This window comes from Furipterus horrens, unplaced genomic scaffold (genome assembly GCF_987537825.1).
Source record: "Furipterus horrens unplaced genomic scaffold, mFurHor1.1.pri manual_scaffold_5, whole genome shotgun sequence".
NCBI lineage: Eukaryota > Metazoa > Chordata > Mammalia > Chiroptera > Furipteridae > Furipterus > Furipterus horrens.
In genome coordinates, this window is record NW_028327175.1 from 100,987,973 (window position 1) to 101,011,494 (window position 23,522).

Genomic DNA, 23,522 nt, shown 5'->3' on the forward strand with positions numbered 1-23,522 from the left:
TAACTGGGCGTGTGCATGGGAACCGCCTACATGGATGGCTGCTTATGCACACACATAAAGCATCCCGCTGACTCTGAGGCAGGTTCTTCCCGGTTGAGGACCACAGCTCCCAGCAGCCCATGCTGTGGACAGGGCATGACCAACACAGGATCTAAGTGAAGTGGCCCTGGGGACTTCCGAGAGCACTCAGAAACAGCTACTCTCTGTAGTTGTTAAAATGAGGCATGTACCGTGGAGAGGAACTGATAGGTGTCAGGCTCTGTGCCGAGGACCTTTCTGATTCAAGCGGCTACAGGGAGGGCACTACAGGGTCCTTTCTGTTTGTCCTCCTGTCAACACCTTTTATTCTTTCTCTCCCCTTTTTCCTGAGAAGCGCACATTCCTCCCCTCAGTTAATTCATCACCAGAATGACAGAAGAGAATTCTTTTATCCCATAATTAAATTTAATCTGATCTCAGACTTACTCTCTGATGGCTTCATCTTTTAAGCGATGCATCATCCAACACCTTGTCATGATGATGCATTGTGCCGATAAGTCCCAGTGCCCCTCTGGAGTGACAGGGCTCTGCTTGAGCTATTAGCATGTGGAAGGCACTTGGAAACACAGATGTTAATGACACCTAGCAGGCTCTTGACTTCCAAAGAAAGCCATGTAAGTGTTGGGGCTCAGGGGATGGAGCCATTAAGAACACATTGGAGTTAACACCCAAGGAAAGATACTTTGCCCCACAAACATGCCTGTGATTCTGGGAAAGGGCTTCCCACATTCAGCAGAGAGCAAACCCAGTCATCTCTCCCATTCCTGGAAAGCACCATGAAGTCAAAGCAGGGAACTTAGAATCTGTGGGCAAACAGGGTTGGAGGAGTGATGGCAGGGCCTTTTATGTTAGGCAAACCAACCACATACATAAACGAGAGACAGGGAAAACAGGAATGAAAACACTGGTGCTGTTTTACACACAACAGACTTTCTGTACTGCTCACTTCTAATTCTTCTGGAATATTTTAAAAACCTCCTGCTGCATTCCAGTGAGGCATTCATAAATTCATTTTGCCTCGTTGCAGATAGCAGGAATATTTAAGAGCCTTTTTTTGTTCCTCCGCCTCATCTTCTCTAAAAAATATTCAAAACATTTCTGATTCTATCAGTTCAGGTTGTTAATTCCTGCCTCCGGGGCCCTGCCTCCACCCAGCCTGTGTGCACCTCCCTGGCGCCTGTCCTCTTCGCAGACCTCCGTGGAGGGCTGGGTTGCTGCCTTTCTGCTTCCCGAGGCTTTGTGGAAGCTTCCGGAACCCGAGCCTCTTCCGCTGCCTTTTCTGGGCCAGTCACCAGTTCCCTCCTTCTAATTAATTATCCCTGAACGTGGGTCTCGAAGTCCACACACAGGGAGCTGCAACGCTCGGTTTCTAAAGTGACACACACAGGAAATGCACATGAAGCTGATCTCGCTCAAGGAGGACTCCGGGTTAAGGAGGACTTACTGTCCTATTTCTTACTTGCCAGAATGTGTTGCTGAGCTACTCTTTCCAGAGAATCAGAATTACAATCATAAATTGTTTTCCAGTCAAGATTCTTCGTTAAAAGTTTTATGTCTCCTTAGAATTTTAGCTGACTTTTCTTCAAGCACAAAAGGTGACCCCAGCAAGTTCTGTGTTACTGTTAGGCTTGGAGTAAGGAACCCACACTGAGCGACGTGGTGGTGGCTTTGTTTTCAACTGAATATTCCTCCCGTGCCAAGAGCTGTTAAAGTCTAAGGAAGTCACTGCTAACCTTTTTTCTTTTTTACTACAGACAAACAGCATTACGGTGAGTCTAAAAAATACAAATCTAAATTGTTCGTAACCCTACCACCCGGAAACCTCTATTATCACTTCGGAGGCGTGCTTTTAGTTTGTTTATTTGTTTGTTTGTTTGAAGAAATACCTTGCTTTTTTTAGGTTGTTTTTATATCACCAAATTAATAAAGAAACAATACCATTGCTTCTGAAGGACACGAAGGGGAAGGGGAAGGGGAAGGCTGCTGATGAGAAGGTGTTTAGGGCAGTAGAACTACAAGATGCAGCCGAGGTAGTGCAAAGTGTTAGTTGCCCATTTAGTTCAGAGTTTTGATTTTTCTCTGGATCTGTAGTGTCTGTTGAATGATTTGAATGATTATTTTGAAATCTGTTGCTTGTTTGGAATGAAGGAGGTCTGAGAGCATAACTAATCGGAATTCAGGGTGGATCCAGAAGAGTTTAGGGTTAGTGAAGTTCAGGCCACTGGTACAGGGCGTCGGGACCTCAGGGGTCTGGGTCCCTGGTGGAGGAGGCCATTGGAAGACCAGGTGTGGGTAGTAGAATGTCTTAGACTGTCCTCATCATACCGCCTGCCTGGCTCAGGAGCTAGCAGTTATGTAAAGTGCCATGCATCAGACAATGTGCTGGATTCTCACCCACGGGGGTACCACTGAGGGTGCATGCCTCCGTAGCTTTAGGGGGCTGATTATCACAGGTGAAGGGCCCTGCTTTCAAGGGACTCCTATCAACCATCTTGACCGCTAGATACTGCTTTCAGAAGACTAGGTTCATGTCTGTAAAATTCCTGCGTGACCTGAGTCTGTGCCCCTCCATGGAGACTGAAGTGTCAACCAGCCAAATCTTGAAGGTGACTCCCAAGACACCTTGCAGGAAGGATTTGTGCACAGGGTTGGGTTCTCATCAGCTCTGCCCCAGTATCTGCCACACAAATAGGTGGCTTGACCATGAACAAACTTAAGGTTTCAAGGGAGGAAGATGAGTTCTATTTGGGACCCTGTGAGTTTTGGAGAGAATGGACTCCAGGAATTCCAATAGTGCCATCTTCCCACCAAACCTTCCAACCCAGGGCTGAGGACAGATGGGGCTCCAGGGTGTGTACTGGGGGACCTAGAACAGACCCTAGGGCAAGTCCATGTCTAGTGAGCAACAGAGCCAGAGCAGCTGACACCAGAAAGATGGGTGTCACACCAAGCAAGAAGCAGTGGCATCAACTGTTGCTCCCCAGAGTGAGCTAGACCATACTGCATGTTGGATGTAGCCCAGAAACTGAGGGGGAGAGGACTCTCCATGAAGTGTGGAGTGGCTGCCAGACTGGAGGAGGTGCAGGAGATAAAGGGAGGCAAGGAGGTAGAGACATGATAGAGAGAATTCTCTCGAAGCTTGACTTTAAGGGAAAGCCAGAAGATGGGTGGTGTGGCAGGGGTGGGGGACAGAACTGGAGAGCACGTTGAAGACGGATTGAAGGGGAGGGGGAAACTAAACACAGAGGGGCTAATCACATTTCTAAAGCATTAGTGGAAAATGTAGAGAACACTGAGGATCAGTGCTTAGAAAGAAGACATTCTTTAATCTTAATTTGAACAACCTGAATTTCCCCTGGGTCAAATTATGGAATATAAAAGCAAAAATGTAAGCCTTTTTTTTTTCTGAGAAAAATATATGAACTTATCTTGACAGAAATATAGAAATCAACTGACCTACCAGCCCAGATTTACCCGTCTGAGAACCACAATTTTTAGCTGAAGGCCCTAAATCCCAGGGAAGTATTCTCACCGACTGAGGCTGGGCACATTAGTGCTGAATGAAGAGTCACAGATGATGTATTAGCACTGGCAGAGAAGGGCCCAGATGCTTTGGCCAGGCCTGTGGTATGACCGTGAGGTGAGTCCAGGGTGGCCACAGCCTGGCACAGCTCCAGGATAAGCTCCTGGGCTCATGTAAGAGGCTGGGGACGTCAGCATGAGAGGGCGTTCTGGCTTCTAGAATTAAGAGAAAAAGATACAGTCTCTTCAGTAGACAGTATAAAAGGAAATGTGCCCCCACTTCATTAGGGTCGTTATCGCTGGTAAAATAACATTATGCAAATGAACAGACCGTGAACAAGGCCTGTAGTGTAATGGCTGTTTGGTGATACTGGAAACCTGGACCTGAGTCTCAGGGGCTGGTTCCATTTCAGAGCATCTTCGCCTCCACTCGCACACATGAACGTCATTCCCAGGCCCGCATCTAACCCCTCCATTAAGTCTCTGAATTCCCGGATGGCCAAGGCTCGTTTGTCGGGGATGTGTCAGGAAACGTGCCAGGAGCAGAAAATGGGCACAGCCCTTCTGTCCCCACTGCAGAGGTGTGAGGGACGGGCGCGAGTCAGAGATGACAGGCCATGAGAGCCAAGGGCCTAGGGGCAACAGGGTGGCACAGGGGATGCAGTGCTGAGCACCACCAGTCCAAGGCAAGGCCTGAGCCTTCCAGAATCTGGGCCATTTCAGGCAAGGGCTTGGAGGATCTGGATCAAACCAGGGAAGGGAAACAGAGCAGGGAAGAAGAAGGGCAGGAGTGGAGGAAGGGGCATCCCCCGAGCCTTCCCCATCAGGGGTCCAACACAAGAAACTCACTGACCCAGCCCAAAAGAGCCCAATGGACTGGATAGCTGCTGGGGGGTACTCAGCTGCCCTTCAGTATTGTTGAGGCTCTTAGGGCAGCAGCCCCTCTCCTTGGGACCAAGTGGCTCTGAGGGAGGACAGGAAGCCTAGAGGTGCTGAGAGCCAGGAAGGAATTAGGATAGGAAATGCTGGCCGTGTGGGGCCACTGGGAGCCCATAGAGAAGAGCAGAAGTCTGCGGGAAGCTCAAGCAAGGCCCATCCTCCACTGGTGGTGTCAAGGTCAGGGCAATGAGAATAACAAACATACAGGACTTCCTAAGTACCACGCCCCCTTCTCACTCATTCATTTAATTCCATAACCACCCTATGAGACAAGTCCTATAATTATCCCCATCTTGAAAATGAGGATACAGAGTCCCACAGGACTATCGTAACTGGCCCAGGGTCATAAAACCATTAAGTGGCAAAGCTTGGATTTCATAAGCAGGCTTCAGAGTCCAAGTCCCTAACTATATCATATTCTGCCACTTTGATGGCACAGCACAAAGCCAGGGACGCTGTTTCAACTGGCAAAAATGAGAAAATGAGACAGATTTAACTAAGACCACATTAAAAAAGGAGCAATGTGTTTGCCAGCACTTTCACGCTATACCTGGAATACAATCTTACCCTCCTATTTCACACAGAGACAAGAAAGATGTACCTGTTTATTGAAAAATAGAGTCTTTGCTCCTCCCAGTGGTTTAGCAGTCTGGGTGACCTTGGAAGGCATGCTTAGGAATTTGCTCCCGATCCCTGGGAAGTTGGAGTCAGCTGTACTGCTCACCACCCATCCCCTCTCCCACCTGGCTGTTCTGACACTCTTGCTGGTGCTGCCCACATTTAGGACCCCTTTCCAAGAGGCCCCGGCTCTCTTCATAAAGCTGTGAGGGCCAGACCCTACCGCACACCCCCACCTCCATTGGCACTGCCCCTGCTCCACCCACTCCTGCACCTGTCTCTGCAGGAAAATTAATCCCAGGTCCTATGGCACAAATATGCCTCCCCATTCATTCTAAGTAGCAAGTGCCTTTTCTGGAACCATAATGCTTTAATCCAACATGATGAGTCATTAGTGACAGAAGGGAGAAGACTGAGGAGCAAGGTCCTTGGGGCCCTCCCACCTCCAAGAACTGGCTCCCTGCAAAAAACAACTGGTTCTCTAACATGCCTTCTAAGCTCCCAGATATATCATTTAATTAACCTTATAAAAGTATAAGGTAAGTACAATAAAGGGCATCTATTTAAAGTATAAAGTCGATGAGTTTTGATAGGTGTGTATATCTGGGAACTGCCCCCCCAATCAGGATACAGAGCATTTCCATGCCCCCCTCCCCCAGAGATGCCTCCTGCCCCTTTTCTCTGCCCCCAGCACCCACACAGCCACCACTTGACCACTCTGAGATACACCGAGGAGACATGTTTTCTGCATTCACTTTGGGACCTGGCATGCCTCTGGACAGAGATAGAGAAAGACTATTTGGTTTTGAGAATATACCTGTGCACATGTAATCACCAGAAACTATTCTTGTGGGTTTAGCCAGGCAACAAAGAAATCCACCCCAAAGCAGGCCTGAATCAATAGAACCCATCTCTCTGTCTCCTAAGTAGAAGCTGGGTAAACTGTATTTTTCACTTAGCCATGGTTTTCTGCACCAACTACGCCTCATTTTAAAGTGATGAGAAAGACCGTTAACATGAAAGCAATTGCAAGCCATGCTTTTATTGACATTCCAATGGATTTTGCTATGTTCCAGAATCATCCCACAATTATTTGGCTGGTTTTTGTTTATCTGGCCATACTCTGGCTGTTTTAGTTTTCCCTCAAGGCTGTTAAATCTGGGTTAATGCTTGTGTGTGCCTCTTAGATCATCTCAAATAGAAATTTTTTTTCCTAAATGAAAAGTAACGGTATTTGAGCTCAGAGGATTTTTCCCTGATGCACTAGTATTGTGGATAATGACGTTCATTTCTCCTCTTGGGCCCAGCAGCCAAACCTAGAATAATCCCATTCAATTCAGAAGACATGTATAGAGTATTTGCTTTTTGCAAGATACGTTTCATGGTCCTTATGCTATATAAAAGTGGGTAGGATACTGATGTCCTAAAACAACCACAACAAAAACCTGTAGCAAGGAAGGACACACTCATAAAATACACAATTATGTAAGTCAAAGAGATTACATTTGGGTGGAAGCTTTGTGGAGATGGCAGTGGTGCAGTGGGGATATCCACCACATAGGGAAGACTGTTGGCTATTTTTGAGAAAGCTCATATCATCTGTCAGACTAAGCCAAGAAGCTAAGGGTTAAGCTTGAAAAGGTAAACTGGTGCCCTGCAGTGGAATGTCATGGTAAAAAGTTGACTCTTAAATCAGTGGGCAGTCAGAGCAACTGAAGGCATAAGCAAGGAATGATATGATTTGAAGCTTCAGGATTGGGTAGAACAGACAGGAACTAGGAAGGCCTAGAGGTCTGAGGAACAGTTTACAGAGCTACTGCAGCTGTTCAGGTCCCAGAAGAGTTTCACCTCTTAGGAGGAAATATATAAAAGAGACATATAGAGGCAGAAACTGTGACTCAACGTTATTGAAGAGGGAAGGGGAGGGAACAAAGGTGATTCAAGTTTACAAACCTAGAGCCTAGGAGAGATCAGGGCTGTGGGAGTCAATTGTTTGTTGACCATAACTGAAGAGTGAGAGTCAACCAGTTTCGGGTAGCACCCATTGGCCCCTCAGTTGCACATGATGTGTGAACACATGCTCAGGGTTACCTTGGCAACAGCAAGCATCATAATGAAGGGACAAAGTCTACAGAGAGTGGTTTAGCTATAATTTCATAGGTTCCAACAATAGAACAGGTTAGATACTTAGAAGGTTCTCCCCAGTACTGTATAATTAGATTCCAGATCATCTACAACAAATCCAATTTAAAAAACCTTTCTAGGTGCACAAGAGCAAGTGTATCCATTGCCTTTTGCTGAGTAACAAGTCAACCCAAGACATTTTAAGATAAACAAAATCTGAATGAGTTTATGGCAACAGACAATCACCAAACGAACTTCTCAGGAATGTGCTTCAAGAAGAAGAAAATTAAGCCTAGAAGGATGTCTTAAAGCAAGAATGAATTCCAAATAAAGAAATTTATAAACATATAAGTAAACCTAAACAAAATTTCTTACATAAAATAATAAGAATGGTGTCTATTTATTCCTCTGGGAAATATATCCAAAAGGCTAAACAGTTAGAAGGAGGTGATCAGATTTCGGATCCTATTGTCCATGAATTTTATTGAATAGACGTGGATGTAAAACATTGAATGACATTAGATTGTGCCAAGTTGTTAATGGCTAAATTTCGAGAGTGAACAATAAAAAACAGAAATGGACTATAACTCCAAAATTTGAAGAGGAAAACAATAAAATATAACATTTCAACAAATAACCCAAACAAAGGCAAGTAGAGGAGAAAAAGGAAACAGAGAAGGCTAGACACACATAAAGTACAATGAAAGTTAGTAGAAATAAGTCCAAATATACCATTAATCACAATAAAAACACATGAACTAATCTTTCTGGTTTAGAGACAGTCACCTTAAATTTTTTTTAATTCCAAAAGTATCTGTTTTTAAGAGAAACATTTAAAACACAAAAAGAAATGTTGAAAGTAGAAGGATGGGAAAAGGAATGGCAGGCAAATTCTAAAGAGCAGAAAGCTGGGATGACTACAGTAATATCACACAAAGTAGCCTTCCACACGCAATGCATTCTTAAAGATGAGGTGTATCCTTTCATGATGATGAGAGATTCAGCTCACCAGGAAGATGGAGTCTTTCTTAACTTGGATGCACCTCTGATATCTGTCATGTTCTCTCCCTCTTCGGTGTTGTCCCTTGAGTGCAGTCCTCCATCAGGCCCTGGGCTTTCATCACGCCCTACTGCAGTCCATCCTTCGCTCAGCAGTCAGTCTTGTCATCCTACCATTCACATGGCTCCTCCTTATAAAGCTCCAGTTCCTGGGCATGGTCTGTCCACACGGTGCAGCCTCATCTGCACTGTACCCTCCCCTTCCTACTTCTGCGCCATCACAGCTGTTACCCTCCACCATCTCCTCTGGTGTCCAGGCCTTTGGATGTTCTCCTGCCTTTGACTGGTCTGGTCTGCCTTCTCCTGCTCATTAGGTTGGCCTACACGCTCCCTCCTCTGGGAGCCCTTCTCTGCTCTCCCTCTCCGGACTGGGGCCCCTCCTGTTCCAGTTCTAAGAAGATGTTTAGTATATTTCATAGCGTTATTTCACACTTTGTCATTCTTGCCTCTTTGCTTCCCTGCCTACCTGAGTTAAGTGTGAGCTCCTTGAAGGCAGGTACTGTGCTGTTCATTCACGATGTCAACAAGAATTTCTCAAGCACCCCTTGTGTGCCAGACACTGTCCTAAGAGCTAGGGATAAGGATGTGAACGAAAACAGACAAACAAATGAACAAACAAAACTTCTACTTTCCTGCCTTTCACATTCTAGAGAAGGGAGCCAGACAACAAACTCTATAAGTAAGGAAAAAACATAGTTAATTATGACATAATATGTTCTTGGAGAGAAATAAAGCAAGGAAAGGGATAAGGAGCAAGTGGTGGAGGTGTAATTTAAATAAGATGGCTGAGAGAAAGAATCACCAAGAAAATGGCTTTTATTAGAAATTTGACAGAGGTGAGGGACTGAACCATTCATGTATCTGGGAGAAGAGCATTCAAGAAAGAAGGAACAGCAACTGCAAAGGCTCTGAGCAGAAGCAAAGTGTCCTGTTCACAGACCAACAAGGAGGCCAATGTGGCTGAAGTGGAATGAGCAAGGGGCTGAGTGACAGGAATTGAACTCAGGGAGCTATTATCAGGTTGTGTTGGCCTTATAGTCCATAAGAAGGAGTTTGGACTTTTATTCTGAGTGAAATGGGAAGCCTTTGGAGGATGTTGAGCAGAGGAATGGCATGGCCTGACTCCAATTTAAAGTAATATAATTTTAAATAATATATTTTAATAGCAATCACTCTGGATATTATATTGAAAATGACCAAGGGAGGCCAGGGTAGGAGTTGGAAGACAAATTAGGAAGCCGTTACACTAATCTAATCAAGAGATTAAGGTGGCTTGAAACAGGAAGATTGTAATAGAGGTAAAATCTAGATATATTTTGTTAATGGATTGAATATCATGGGTCAGGGGAAGAGGCAAATAAAGGGTGAAACCAACATGTTTGGCCTAAGTAACTGGAGGATGGAGTTGTCATTACCAGGATGTTGGGTGGGTACAAGCAGGAGGGGAGGGTACACAAAGAAGGAGGAATTCGGTTTGGGTTGTATAAAGTTGAAATGCTTATTAGACATCCAAGTAGCATGTCGAGTGGGGAGTTAGGTGTACAGATCTGGAACGGAGGGGAAAGTTTGGTTTGGGCATAGATATTTGGCATAGTTAGTGAAGTGACCACATAGATGCTACTAAAAGCCCCGGGAATGGCCAGTTCTCCAAGAGAATGGGTGCAGAGGGAAGAGTGGTATCACCTGCACCCAGCACAGCCTCAGCCCACAGTTGGTGCCCAATATAAAGACTAAGGAAAAGCAATTGAAGTTGATAATTAATGGATCTTGTTGACCTTCAAGAGAGCAGTTGCCATGCATAGCGGTGGTAAAAACCAAATTGCAAATCTCTTAAGAAATTAGAGAGAGGAAATCCAACGTCAAAATTAGTAGGTAGTAAGTGCTGTGGCTGGAGAAGATTTTCTGGGCATAAATAATTGGTTACATTTGTAGTTTAGAAGAAATGAAAGAGACAGGAGAAATAACAACAAGGTACCTGCAGAGTGAGGCGAGGGCAGAGGCCGAAAGGAAGTGAGGAAATGTGAAGAAGTCAGGTTTTAAGGGGCAGGAGAGATAACTTCCAAACAATGTGGAGACAAGACCCTCTGAGGGCAATGAAGGCCCAGGACACCAGGTGAAGGACTGAGGAGAACGGACATATTTTTTTTTCTGTTCCTCACCTGGGGACATTCTTATTGGTTTTAGAGAGAGGGGAAGGGAGGGAGGGAGAGAGAGAGAGAAACATTGGTAAGCTGCCTCTCGTTAGTACCCTGACCAGGGACCAAGTCTGCAACCTAGATACATGCCCTGACCAAGAATCAAACCTACAACCTTTCAGTTTATAAATGATGGTCCAACCAACTGAGCCACACCGCCCAGGGCAAGAAAGGACACATTTTAAAAATCTAGGCCTTGAAGGGGTGGAGAGAGTATTGGCTGACCGAGTCACGAGAGGTGAATGGAAAGGTGGGAGAGCTGGGACGAGGCCCAGGCACAGCAGCCTATGGATGGGTAGGCAGTGGGTGCAGGCCGTCAGCACCCTGGCTGCGTGGAAGCTGGACCCGAGGGGACTTGCAGAGCCCACAGTTCTGAGTGACCATGAGGCACCAAAACGGCAGTTCCCAGATGACAACACTGCTTGCACTAGTGATGAACATTCCAAGAAGGAAACTAAGAAAACGATACCATTCCAGTACCATCAAAAAAGATAGAACACTTAAGAATAAATGTAACCAGAGTAGTATAGGACTTGTATTCTAAAAACGACAAAACACTGTTGAAAGAAATGAAAGACCCAACTAAAAAAGGGTATCCTGTGTTCATGGATTGGAAGCCTCACCATTGTTAAGGTGGCAGGGCCCCCCGAGTTACTTTACAGATGCAATGCTGTCACTATCAAAATTCCAACTGCCTTTTTTGCAGAAATGGGAAAGCTGATCTTAAAATTCATATGAGCAAAATAAAGAAAGAAAGAAAAGTAAACTCATGAACATGGACAACAGTGTCATGATTGTCCTGGGGAGGAGTGGGGAGAGATGGAGGAAGGTATGAAGGGGATAACGGGTGATGAATGGAGACTTGGCTTGGGGTGGTGAATGCACAGTACAGTGTGCAGATGATGTGTTGTGGGACTGTGCCCCTGCAACCTGTGTAATTTTGTTAAATAGTGTCACCCCAATAAATTCAATAAAAAGGGAAAAAAATAAAAATGCAAAGGACTCAGAATAGACAAAACAATATTGAAAAGGAAGAAAAAGTTCTAAAACTTACTACAAAGCTGCAATAATAAAGACAGTGTGGTACTGGCATAGGATAGATATGTAGGTCGATGGACTAACATTGCAAGTCCAAGCATAAACCTGTCATTGGGAGTCAATTGATTTTAACAAGGATGACAAGACAATTCAATAGGAATAGAATAGTGTTTTTAACAAATGGTGCTGGGACAACCAGATATCCACATGGAAAAAAATAATGAATTTGGACCCATACTTTACATCATATACTATAAAAATTAATTCAAATGCATCAGAGACCTAAATGTCAGAGCTAAAACTATAAAATTCTTAGAAAACAGAGGGGTAAACCTTCATGACCTCGAATTTGGCAATGATTTCTTAGCTATGGCACCAAAAGCACAAGTGACAAAAAGAGAAAAAATACATAAATTGGATTTCATCAAAATTTAAAACTTTTGTGCTTCAAATGACACTATCAAGAAAGTAAAAATTTAGCAATTCTACTCATAGATGTATACATAAGAGAACTGAAACATGTTCACACAAAACTACACATGTGTTCATAGCAGCATATTTCATAACAGCCCAAAGTGGAAACAACCAGACATCATTCATACACCACCTGGTGAACGGAGGCACCGAGGGGTCAAGAGGGGGTGGGACACTCCCCCCCCCCCCCGACCTCCCCTGCCATATGGATCCTTGTTGCGCCAGAAACTTGACAGGGGGTGACAGGATGAGTTACACAGACATTGTGGAATGGAGAGAACTGCACTGAGGTCTAAAAATGCTGAAGCAGAGAGTCCTAGAATAAGGCCAATAAATAGCATTTCCAGGCAAACAGCTGAAGTGAAGCCCTGAAGTCAGGAAAGCCCATTGGCCACGCAGAGGACAGGGGGCAGAGGTGCTCTGGGAGGGAGCATGGCAATGGCGAGTGGTGGGTGGTGGACTAGGCAGACCCCCAATCCAGGAAAAGAGCAAAACTGAGCTAAGGTTGCTGTCAGGTCTCAGTGCTCACCACCCTCCTGCCCTGTGAAACCCCATGGTTCTTTGAGACGAGTGCCCTTCCCCTGACCCTGGCCCCTTGCCCAGGCCAACAGAGCCTATATGTGACCTGGTACCTTTGGTGTGAGAACCTTCCTTCCCCCAGAACAGAAATCCTGAGACCCTCCTTAGTCCCCCTGCCCACCCTGAAGCCTGCATGGCTTGGGGCAGGTCCTAGCAGCCTGGCTCTCATGGTTTCTCCTTCCTGACAGACCTCAGAAAGGAGAGACTCTAATTCCCAGTGGCATTTAGCTTCACTCTTTAAACATCTGGGTCACAGATATGTTTAGTTAATTAATGTTCTTGGCGCTACTCATTTGCCTGCTGCATAATAGATTGATTCACAATTTCAATAAGCAGCTGTGTATATCTTTCCCCTGAGCATAAAGGCAGCTTGCTGTCATTCATCACTTTGCACTTGGTGAATTTGAATATATTCAGAGACATTGTTTAGGGAGGGACAGGGGAGAGTTCTGATTTTCTTATCGTTTTGCCTCTAACAATTGCTTTTGATATAGAACTAATTTGGGTTTAAAGCACATGTTAACTGTATCTCTCTCAAGGGCACTTAACTAACTCCCTGTCATTTGTTTTGAGCCTCCCCTTTCAGGATCCAAGCAAAGGGCTTCTGAGTAGCTTCCACCAGCAGCTTAGGGCCCTTGAGGAGAAGCTTATCCCCTGGAGGAGATGCACTCATGTCCCTAAGCAGAGCTGTCTCCTTGCTCCATTCCTGGCCAGAACTGCCCAGGTTCTTGTGGGGAGGAGAGGGTCATTGGGGAGGAGGTCCCTCTGCTGCTCAGCTGCTAGGCCTGGGCCACCAACCACAGGGTCTCTAGGGGCCTGAGAGAAGCCAAGACCCAGCCAGGTGACCAGATGTCTTCATGCCTTGGTTTCCTAATCTTTAAAATGGAGTGACTTCCCCTGCCCTGCCTCCCCAGTCTGTGCCCAGAGGGCATCTAGTTACACCGGCTGCAGAAAACAAAGGACTGGGCAGCCACTGGGGATGCTGCGGGGTGGCCAGGGGTGTGAGCTGCCTTGGGTGTATGTCCCTGAGGACTGCCACCTGCATTTCCCGTGTTAACAGTCTTGTGTATGATGGAGCCATCATGGCTCTGCAGGACTGAATTCAGCAAGTGATTGCCATGCAGAACCATCTGGTCTCGGAGCGGCTGGAGCCCTCCATCCTGTACAAGGAGTATGATGAGAATGACAATATCTATCAACAGAAGATCAAGGACCTCCACAAAAAGTACTCGTACATCTGCAGGACCAGGCCTGATGGGAACTGTTTCTACTGAGCTTTTGGGTTCTCCCCTCTGGAGGTGCTGCTGGGTGACAGAAAGGAATTGCAGAGGCTCAATCCTGTCTGCCAAGAGCAAAGATGTGGTGTCCAGGGCTTCACCCAGTTCACAGTTGAGGATTTCCACAACACGTTCACAGCCCTGACGGAGCTGGTGCAGAAGAGACCTCAGTAGCCGACCTGCTGGCTTTTTTCAACAACCAGAACGCCTGGGAGTGCCCGGTGGTCTGCCTGCAGTGGCTCACCTCTGGCTACCAGCAGTGGGTGGGCGGACGGCCAAGGAGTTCTGCCTGCAGGAAGTGGAAGCCCATGTGCAAGGAGCGTCACCACGTCCACATCATCGCTCTGGGCCAGGCCCTCAGCGTCCCCATCCAGGTGGCGTGCAGGCACCGCGGCGAGGCCTGTCCCGCCGCCCCACATACCTTCCCTGAGTGCTCCGGACACTACGACGTCCTCTCCCAGTAGGGCTGGCCTCGCCCACCACTGCCCTGCTGCCTTCCCCTCTGCCAGGCACTGAACATGTACAGAGGTTCTGTGTGGTTGTAATGGTCACATGTCACCTCCCCATGTCCCTGTCACACAACCTAACGTGTGTGCGTGTCCCTGCCCACCTGGCAGCTATGTGCCTGGCTGCCCCCTTCCCCTTGGGTGGGTTCCTCTCAGCCTTCCATCTGTCCACCCCCAGACCTCCCTGCCAGCAGCAGTTTTGAGGGGCTAGTCCTCTTGGGGACCACTCCTGGTTATTGGGGTTCTGCTTCCTTTGTGCTTCCCTCCTTAGCTGGCCCAGGGGCTTCCGTGGAAATTTGGAAGTTCTTTGGGGACCTACCCAGGAACCTGGGACCATTAATGCTTTAACCTGCTCCCTCTTAGGCCCCCCTCCATTCTGCTGTCTCAGCCAGGGTCCCAGACTCCGGCCACCTGTTCACCTCAGGCGTCTGCACAGTCAAGCAGAACGGTGTGAAGGGGTCCGACATGCCGACGAGTCAGTGGGGCATGGCTCCGCAGGTGGGGGGCTGGGCCACCTTCAATGCACCCCCAGGTGACCCCACCCCAGTGGGAGACGGGCAGCCTTCAAGTCTCTGCGGGTCACATCCCCAGGTCTGGACAGGACTTGCCAGGCTGCCATCCCCCTGCTAGCCCAGGCCCCCTGACTGTGCCTGCCTTGCACCCCCTTTGCTTGGATCACAGTATCTGCACGAACTGCCTTCCTTCCTTCAGCTCCTTCCCTCCCTGACCCAGCACATGCGGGGGCTCAGCCCCTAGGCTGTGAGCCCTTGGGGGCAGGCCCTTAATAAACGTGAAGCACTGCTGCCCAAAATAAAATAAATAAATAAATAAATAAATAAATAAATAAATAAATAGCATGGGGTGAGCAGGAGCACCTACTTTGCAGTGGTTTATGACAAGTCCACTGTTTATCCCCTGTACCATCTTAGAAATGATGCAGAGTGTGCCTTCACTACCTGTAAGCTGGTAATGTTATTTTTTTATTTTATTAGGAACCAGCTGCATATTAATGATCATCACTCCTCCCCTAGCCGCCTCTTAGGATTGTAAGGACAAACAGGAAGATGGTGCTTGCCTCTCTCATCACCCTCCCCAGCCTGCAGTGGGACCATCTCAATGGAAGCCCAGCCCCAACCATACATTCCCAGAAGCCTGTCCCCAGCCTGGGCACACAGAGGATGCTTTAGAAAATGCTTGTAGAGTTTAAGTGTAGACGGGGCTTCTTTTTTTTTTATGTGGATATTCACCATGTTTACAATGTGCTCATTCACAAACACATTTTTGAGCACTTGGACTGTGATTGTTCTCCTAGCAAGGAATGAAGTGAATTAGACCCAGTCCTTGTCCCTAAAGGAGTGTGAATGGCAGGTGAATGCATTTGTTCAAAAGCTGGAATACAGAGTTTTAAACAACATGGACAGGCGGGAGAGGGGAGGCCACTGAAGATGTATGAGCCCTGCTGGGTGAAGTGTTGGCAGGCAACACCATTTCTGTATCAGTTAGCTATTGCTGCATAACAACTATCCCAAACTTAGTGGCTTAAGAACGTATGCTTTATTATTGCTCATGAGTCCATAGGCCAACTGAATGGTTCTGTGATCTGGACCAGGCTCAGCTGATTTTGGTGGGATTCATTCACAAATCTTCTATCAGCTAGCAGGTTGACTGAGGGCTACCTGATCTCCGATGACCTCATCCCCTTGTCTAGCGGTTGTCCCTCACCCTCAAGCAGGTCATCCTGAGCTTATTGCCATGGTGGCAACAGAGTTTCAAGAGGGTGGAAGTATGCAAGGTTTAATTCAGGAACAGGCACATCCTCAATTCTGCTACATTCTGTTGGCCAAAGCAGGTCATCAGTATTCAAGGGATGGGGAATTTTAGTCCACTTGATGGAAATTTCTGCAAAATCACACTACTAACAGTGTACAGAGGAAGAGTGAAAGATGTGGCCATTTTTGCAATCTCTCACCATCTCCCAGCACTCCTTGCAGTACATGGCACAGAAAGCAAGTACCAGGACTGTGTTGCACATTTAGGATGTTATAAATAATGTACAGTAAATACCCTATACATAAACTTGTTCACAGTTCTGATTATTTACTTGGGATAGATTTCAAAAAGTAGATTTATTGAATTAAAGGAGAGGAACATTTTAAAAGCACAAAGTGTGTATTTTGAAATCTCCTTTTTTGCAATGTTAGAGTAATTTACCCTCTCTTCAGCCCATCTTATGCTAACCTTGACAAAATGGGAATAAGTCCTTTTTTAATATGTGGTATCTCATTGCTGTTTTATTTATTTTAAAACCTATGATGTTGAATGCTCTTTAACGATGTCTGCTTCTTCTTCCATGCACTGCCGCTTTGGGTCCCTTGCAGCAGAGTAGATTTAATTAATCCTCAATTATAAATGAGAAGGAAATGGAAGCTCAGAAAGGTTAAGTGAATTATTCAAGGTGGCCCAGCCAGCTGGAAGCAGAGCCAGGTTTTAGAAATCAGCTGTCCTGCTCTTTCACTTATTCCTGCTCCCCTGTGTCGCTGGACAGAAGGCTAGATTCCTGAAACATTGACGAGGAGATGCTTAGGAAAATAATTAGAAAGCAACCCAGAGGAATCTGTGTCCAGGCTGAGCAAACCCAAGGGCTTCCTGGCAGGGTTCTCCTGCAAGCTGGGCATGTGTGTTGGTGGGTGGGACAGGCCTGAAGTGGGGGCCAGGACCGCAGCTCTGGCAGGGGCACGAGGGAGACCTGCAGACCTGAGCCCTGTTTTCCTGCCTTCCGTCCCCACTCCCCTGGCACTCTGCTCTCTCCACAGCTCGCCCGCTACACCAAGGAAGGCTTTCTGCACGTGGGAGCCCTGGGGACCACCACGCTCCTCCCTGACACCCGCTGCCTGGTAGACAACTCCAAGAGTCGCTTGCCGCAGCTACTTGACTGTGACAAGGTCAAGAGCAGCCTGTACAAGCGGTGGACCTTCATCCAGGTGAGTGCTCCATGGACAGGGCTGACACCCCGGGGCAGGTGAGGATGCTGCTGACCGCACAGCAGTCTGACTTGTCCAAGAGTACCCAGTGAAGTGCACCGAAGGTCTCCCACCCCTGGGGCAGACGCCTGGACCCAAAGCACATTGGGGAGAAATTGGTGGGGCATTTCCATGGGAGACAGCCTTCCAGATCCCTGCAGCAGTTCTAGGCTGGGTTGGCTCTGATTAATCTTGGGAGGGGGGTGTGGAGGTGATTTCTATGAAATCTGCTAAGTACCTAAAGCCAGTAGGATTAACAATGTCAGACCTCAAATATCTCTGGAAAGTCCTGCTTCCGACACCAATCTCCACTGATCCTCATTCCCTGGTTCAGCCACTCAAACTTGATGAAGCTTATTTATTTTCTGACTAGAATTTCCAGAGGGGGCCCTAATGATCCCTCCCCCTGTACAAAGAATTTTGGTGGGATCATTCCCGAGGCCAGGTACTAGGCATTATGGTGGTTAAGCCTCTGTCTCCCTCCCCTTCTCCTCTCTCTCTCACCCATGTACCCCCATCTCCTCCCAGAATGGAGCCATTATGAATAAGGGCACTGGGCGCTGCCTAGAGGTGGAGAACCGTGGCCTGGCTGGCATTGACCTCATCCTCCGCAGCTGCACGGGACAGAGGTGGACGATTAAGAATTCCATCAAGTAGTTGGGGGAAGCTGGGGACCCCAGAGCCTGGCCCCCAGGACAGGGTCTGCCCATGCTCTGCACCAGCCACACTGGTGGAGAGACAGTCGGGAGCCAGCAGGTGCTCATGGGTGTCCCGGGCTTCTCCAGGGCAGCCTGCAGGCCCCAGAAGGACACATTATGTCTACATCAGGCACTCAGCTTCACGGGGCTCCTGGACCCTGGCAAAGCGCCCCCACCCCAACCCTCCTCTGAGAACCAAGGAGCTGAGTCTTCTGCAGCCCAGATGTGTACCTGGTACCAAGGAGTGAGACATCTGCCTCTCCTTTGTCATCTCCTCGCCCACTATCAGGCCTGGCCTGGCAGGGGCCTCTCCTCTCTCTCTCTCACAGCAGCAGATTCTGAATTCCACCCCAGCACTCAACAGAGTCGGGGGGTGGGTCTCAGCCACATCCTAGCTCCCCCTGCTCAGAGGAGGCAGCGAGGCCCCGAGACTCAGTTTCCTCTAAAGTTGCTTCTGCCCAGATGTCCATTCACAACCAAGGCAGCCTGCACCCGAAACCTTCCCATTAGGCGGCATGGGGCTCCAGCTCTGGGTTTTTCCGGACCCTCCCTGAGATGGCCTGTAAGGAGCTGGGACGTCTATGGTCGCCTGGGCATTAATTAAGCTCCTATGCTCCTGGGACAGCTCTTCTGCCTGGGTCTGGAGGGAGCTGAGACAGAAATAGGCTGAGCACACTGGGTAGCCTGAGCTGTGCGGGACCCCCAGGCTGGAGCCAGGCCAGTGCTGCTCTGCCTGCCCGGGGAACCAGGGAGCCCTGACTCACGGAGGCTGCCCCAGGGGGAGCAGCAAGGGGCCTCCCCTGGAGCTTAGGGATTGGAGCCAGCACAGCAGAGGGGGCCAGGGCCCTCGAGGATGCTCTGTGCTCACCTCATTTCTGCCCATGCTCTGTTGGCTGACGGGAGAAGGCAGTCGATTCCTCTCTGAAGAGTAATAATTTTTTTCGATTGCCCTCTGGTTAGGGTGCGCTTATAAATCAGAGTTAATATATGGATGTGTGTGCATGCATATGCATATGTGTGCCTGTGCGGTGCGCGTGGCAGGGCGTGTGTGGCTGCATGTGCGTGCATGCATGCGTGACACACCTGGCATGCGTGTCTGGGTGTGTGTGTGTGAGAGAGCGTGGTAGAGCGGGTGTAGCAGTGTGGCTTTGGCCTTGCCGCTTCATTGTCTGCCTGGGTCAGGACAAGGCTGCTGAGAAGCTTGCGGGGTGGGGGGTGGCCACATGTCTGGACAGAAGGATGGAGTTGGGCCTTGCCCTGTGTGGTGCCCCAGACAGAAGACTCTCCTTCTGCCAGTTCCCATCTCTCTCCCTCATGCTGTCCCCAAAGGTCAAGCCCTGCCCAGAACCAAACCCCGTAGTTGCCCAGGTTGGGGTTCATATGTTTCATCTGGTGGCATCTTGTTGGTGACCAGCCCTGCCCCATGCCCCCCTTGTGAAATAAACACATGTGAGCATTTCCCAAAGCCGCCTTGTTTGCTTCTTGATTTCTCCAGAAACTGGAGCTGGGGGACTCTTGGGGTGTGGCAGAGGGGTCCTTTGGTTTGGGGGGTTTGGTCTTATTGCAGGCAAAAGCCCTCACAGCCTGGGGCTGAGACACACCCAGCCCACCCTTGTACTTGCCTTTGCCCCACCGCTGAAGGAGCACAAGCTGGCATTTGGCTGGCAATGGCCAACTAACCCCTGTTGGACTGGGAGGGTCAGGCTGGTGCAGAAACCGCTAAGGAACAGGAGGGCTGGGGTTGGCCTGGCTGAGCCATACAGACCCGCCCCTCCTGCTGCCGGCCACCCACTTCCTCCTCCGGAGACCATGGAGCCTGTGGTGGAACCAGCTGCCCCTTCTGTTCATGGAAAAGTGAAATCTGAAAGGACACGAAGCCTTCTGTTATGGGCTCGCTCCTGGAAGGAGTCGGAGGTGGGGAGGTCCCTAGGCTGTGACAGCCCCGTGCCTCTTTCCCATCTAGTTTGATATCATACAACACACAGACACGCTTACCAGTTACCATTTTTCTGTTAGGTTCTATGAGAACTGGGGAATTGGGCTCTACAAACATGTTGATAGAAAATGCTGCTACTTGGTAATGAGTTCATCGACCCCAAATATCAGAGTCTCAGGTAACTGTGAAGTGAAAAGAGCTGAAGATCTGTGGGTTCCCATGTGGGGTCCAGAGAGACGCTGAGACCATGTCACAGGGCGGTGCTTCGGGGAGGAGTCCCAGCCTGACTAAGCCATTCTCTCTCCTGTGTGGGTCTTTTTTCCTTTTTAAGATTGTATTTATTTATTTATATTTTTATTTTTAGAGAGAAGGGGAGGGAGAAAAAGAGGGGGGAAAAACATCAATATGTGGTTACCTCTTGCACACGCCCAATTGGGGACCTGGCTTGCAACCCAGGTATGTGCTCTGACTGGGAATCGAACCGGCGACCCTTTGGTTTGCAGGCCAGTGCTCAATCCATTGAGCCACAACAGCCAGGGCTTCTCCTGTGTGGGTCTTAAAGTAGAAGTTCAAAGAAAGCAACATGCTTTTTTACCATTAGCTGAGACTGAGCCCAAATCCTGCTGAGGTTCTCAGTGGGCCCCTATGGGATCCTTCCTCCTGCAGGAAACGGACCAGAAACTGCCTCAGACCAAAGCAGCCGACAGACCTGCTTGTTCTCCCACAACGTCAAACCCAAGTCTGGGCTGGTGGAACCCACACCTGATGCACTGAGCATGCTCATGGCACTCTGGGCTCACCTGTACTCCTGCTGCACCCCTAAAATACCGCATCAGGAAGTGTCCTGAAACTCACAAGATAAACACTGCTCTTGTTGGGGGTCACCAGCAGCAGGACAGGAAGTTTGGGTGGTTTCCTTGTGTGGGGGGAGGGGTGGGGAAGCTGGTTTGGGGCCAGGGAGGCTTTTTGCCTTCAGACAGGAGTATGAGTGCTCCCTCCCTCGGTTCAGCATTCAGAAGCCCCGGGCTGTCCATTCATATCAGCACAGGCTGTCAGCACTCACCTGGGCTTCCTTCCAAAGGTGAGGCTGGCTGAGGAGACTGGCCAGAGCATGAGGCCACATCCTCTTTGTCCTGCATGGCCCCAGTGGTCTGAAGGCCATGGGGTGGCAGGCCAAGGGCCAAGGCAGAAAAAAAAGAATAAAAGCCAGAGATGGAGAAGAGAAAAGAAGCAGGGCCCTGGGGGAACCTGAGGGAACGTGGGGTCCCGATCCTCTAGGGGGATTCAGAAGTTCCAGAGATACACATCTCTGCCCGGGACTGTGGGCAGCAGCTCTAAGCATGGGGCTCCAGGGAGACCTTACACTCCTTCGGTGCAAGTCAGCACCATCTGTAGCTTAAGAAGTGACAGATCGGTCTACCCTCTCTCAGCCAGCGCAGGTGGACGCTGCAGAGGCCCCTGAGCTCTGACATCCTTTGCTAATCTCCCTCTGTCCATTCAGTCCCCTCACCCTGCCGCTCCCCACTCCCATCTGGTGGCTACTTCTTTCTTCTTTCTCTATCCCCCTCCCTCAATTTATATGGCAAAGATTATCACAGATGGTATTCCTGATACATGTCCAAGCCGCCAAAGCCAATGTCTTTGAATCTATATGTTATTTCTCTAATGCGTTCTTTATACTTATTCTGGTGGCTAGAAAAGGAGAAGCGATAGAAAAGACTGGGAAAGCACAATTTGGGCCTGAAGCCTCCGTCATCAGCCATTCCAAGGTTTTTTACTTGGGTTTCTGAAGCCTTTTTAAAAAAAGTTTAGCTGACATTTTCCCCACCATTCTTGAAAAGTATCCCCCGCTCCCACCCCTACACACATACTCATTTCACAAAAGGCAGAAGAAGTCAGACCTGGGCAGAGCTGGAGACTCTCCCAGGGCTGAGAATGAGGGAGTTGTCCCTGATTTGCATGCTGTTTCTCCTTCCACTTTGCTGCTCTGAGAAAGGTGGAGGGACCCCTGGTTGGAGTGAGATGGGCTTGGGAGGGGCCTGGAGCCTGCTCAGGAGCCAGGTGGCCCATGCAATCTGGGAACTGCCAGCTGGCTGGACTCAGGTTCCGATCCCTGCTCACTGCCAGTGTTGCAGCCTCTTGTTTGGATCTGAGCTTCAATCAGCAGTTGGCAGATCATCAGTTCCTATCAGCTGCCCCGTCCTCTCCTGAATCACAAATCTGAGTGTCTTGGCCACTCTGCTTTCTCACTTACCAGCAAGTTTCCTAGGCCTGAGTATGGGGATCAGTGGTGGACCCCAAACTCTAGAGGCCCATCTTAACTCAACAAATACATGTGGACACATACCCTGTGGCTTGCTGTGTAAGGCTTATTGGACGGGAGGGAGAAAGGGAGGAAGAAGGAGCTAACATACATTAAGCAAGTATGTGATGAATATAAAGCTTACACTGAGAGAAGAAAATAGACCCTATATATTGGGCCTCTCCACCCTGGACCCTGGAGCCTGGGCAGTCATGAAAGGGGGTCTCGCCTATTGGCATGAATGGGGAGTCTTGGCATATTTGCAGATTTCAGTGCTCTTTCCCCAAAGAGGCTCTAGCTGGCAGCTGGATCTTGCAATGTAGCTCCCAGCTAGATGGCTCCCTATTGCCCTGGACGCCCAGCACAGCCCAAGCACAACAGGCCAAGGTGAGGAACTAAGAAAGCCAGGCAGGGGTCATTGATGCTGCGACGGTTGCAGGACACGGGAGGCTGCCAGGCAGAGCTGGTTATTATCAGCAGGATCAATATATCTAATCCACTCTCCCACTGGATGCCCACCCACCTCTCCAGGTAATCAGCCCATCTCTGCTTTATAAAGTCTGGAGACAGCTTGTGTGTTCTAGGGCAGAAAACTTTCTGACAGTGAGCCAAGCAAGTGCAAGTCTCAGTAACCTCTCTCTACTGTCCTACCCTCTGCAACTCTGAAAACAAGATCAACTGGCTATTCAAATTCACTGTGCCCGTCAAAGGCGGTGCTCCTTCTTGAAGCTTTAACACTGCTGAGTGCAGCTGAGAGAAACAACCTGTATTCCAGAGGCAGCAGCTTTATCAGGGGACACAGTTTATTCCTGAAGAAATGGTTAACTTCCTTGGCTAGGGAAGCCATGGCCCAATTTGCCACAGGATTGGGCAGATATACTGTGGAAAATGCTTACTTACTATTTCTTAAGAAAAGTAATAGATGGGATCCTTCTAAAGAAAAAAGGTCATTCCTTACAGGCTGTTAGGGCTGACCTAATTTATTTTTCTTTTTAGTGTTTCTCAAATATGTATACTAAACATAAAATGGCTTGGCTCATAGACCCATTATGACTCTAAAATAAAATAAATTTACAGGTCAGCACAGAGAAATCTGTCTCCAAAGTCAATAAAACATGAGTTAACCACATTGATTCACCCCGGTGGCAGTGTTGTTCACTGCAGCTAATGGCTGCTGCTTCGGATAAGGTGACGGC

General features: G+C 48.4%; 1 protein-coding gene and 1 pseudogene across 2 annotated transcripts in view; both read left to right on the forward strand.

The window, feature by feature from the left end:
• Positions 1-19,553, forward strand: part of GALNT17 (polypeptide N-acetylgalactosaminyltransferase 17) — a 447,810-nt gene extending 428,257 nt beyond the window's left edge. For both annotated transcript variants that reach the window (XM_090276912.1, XM_090276913.1), the window contains 2 exons: positions 17,184-17,351; positions 17,919-19,553. In XM_090276912.1, coding sequence (XP_090133038.1) covers positions 17,184-17,351; positions 17,919-18,047 — 297 coding nt within the window. In that variant the 3' untranslated portion in view covers positions 18,048-19,553. The remainder of the gene's footprint in view (positions 1-17,183; positions 17,352-17,918) is intronic.
• On the forward strand, positions 13,607-14,403 carry LOC150009143 (ubiquitin thioesterase OTUB1 pseudogene; annotated as a pseudogene).
• Positions 19,554-23,522: the final 3,969 nt, after the last annotated feature.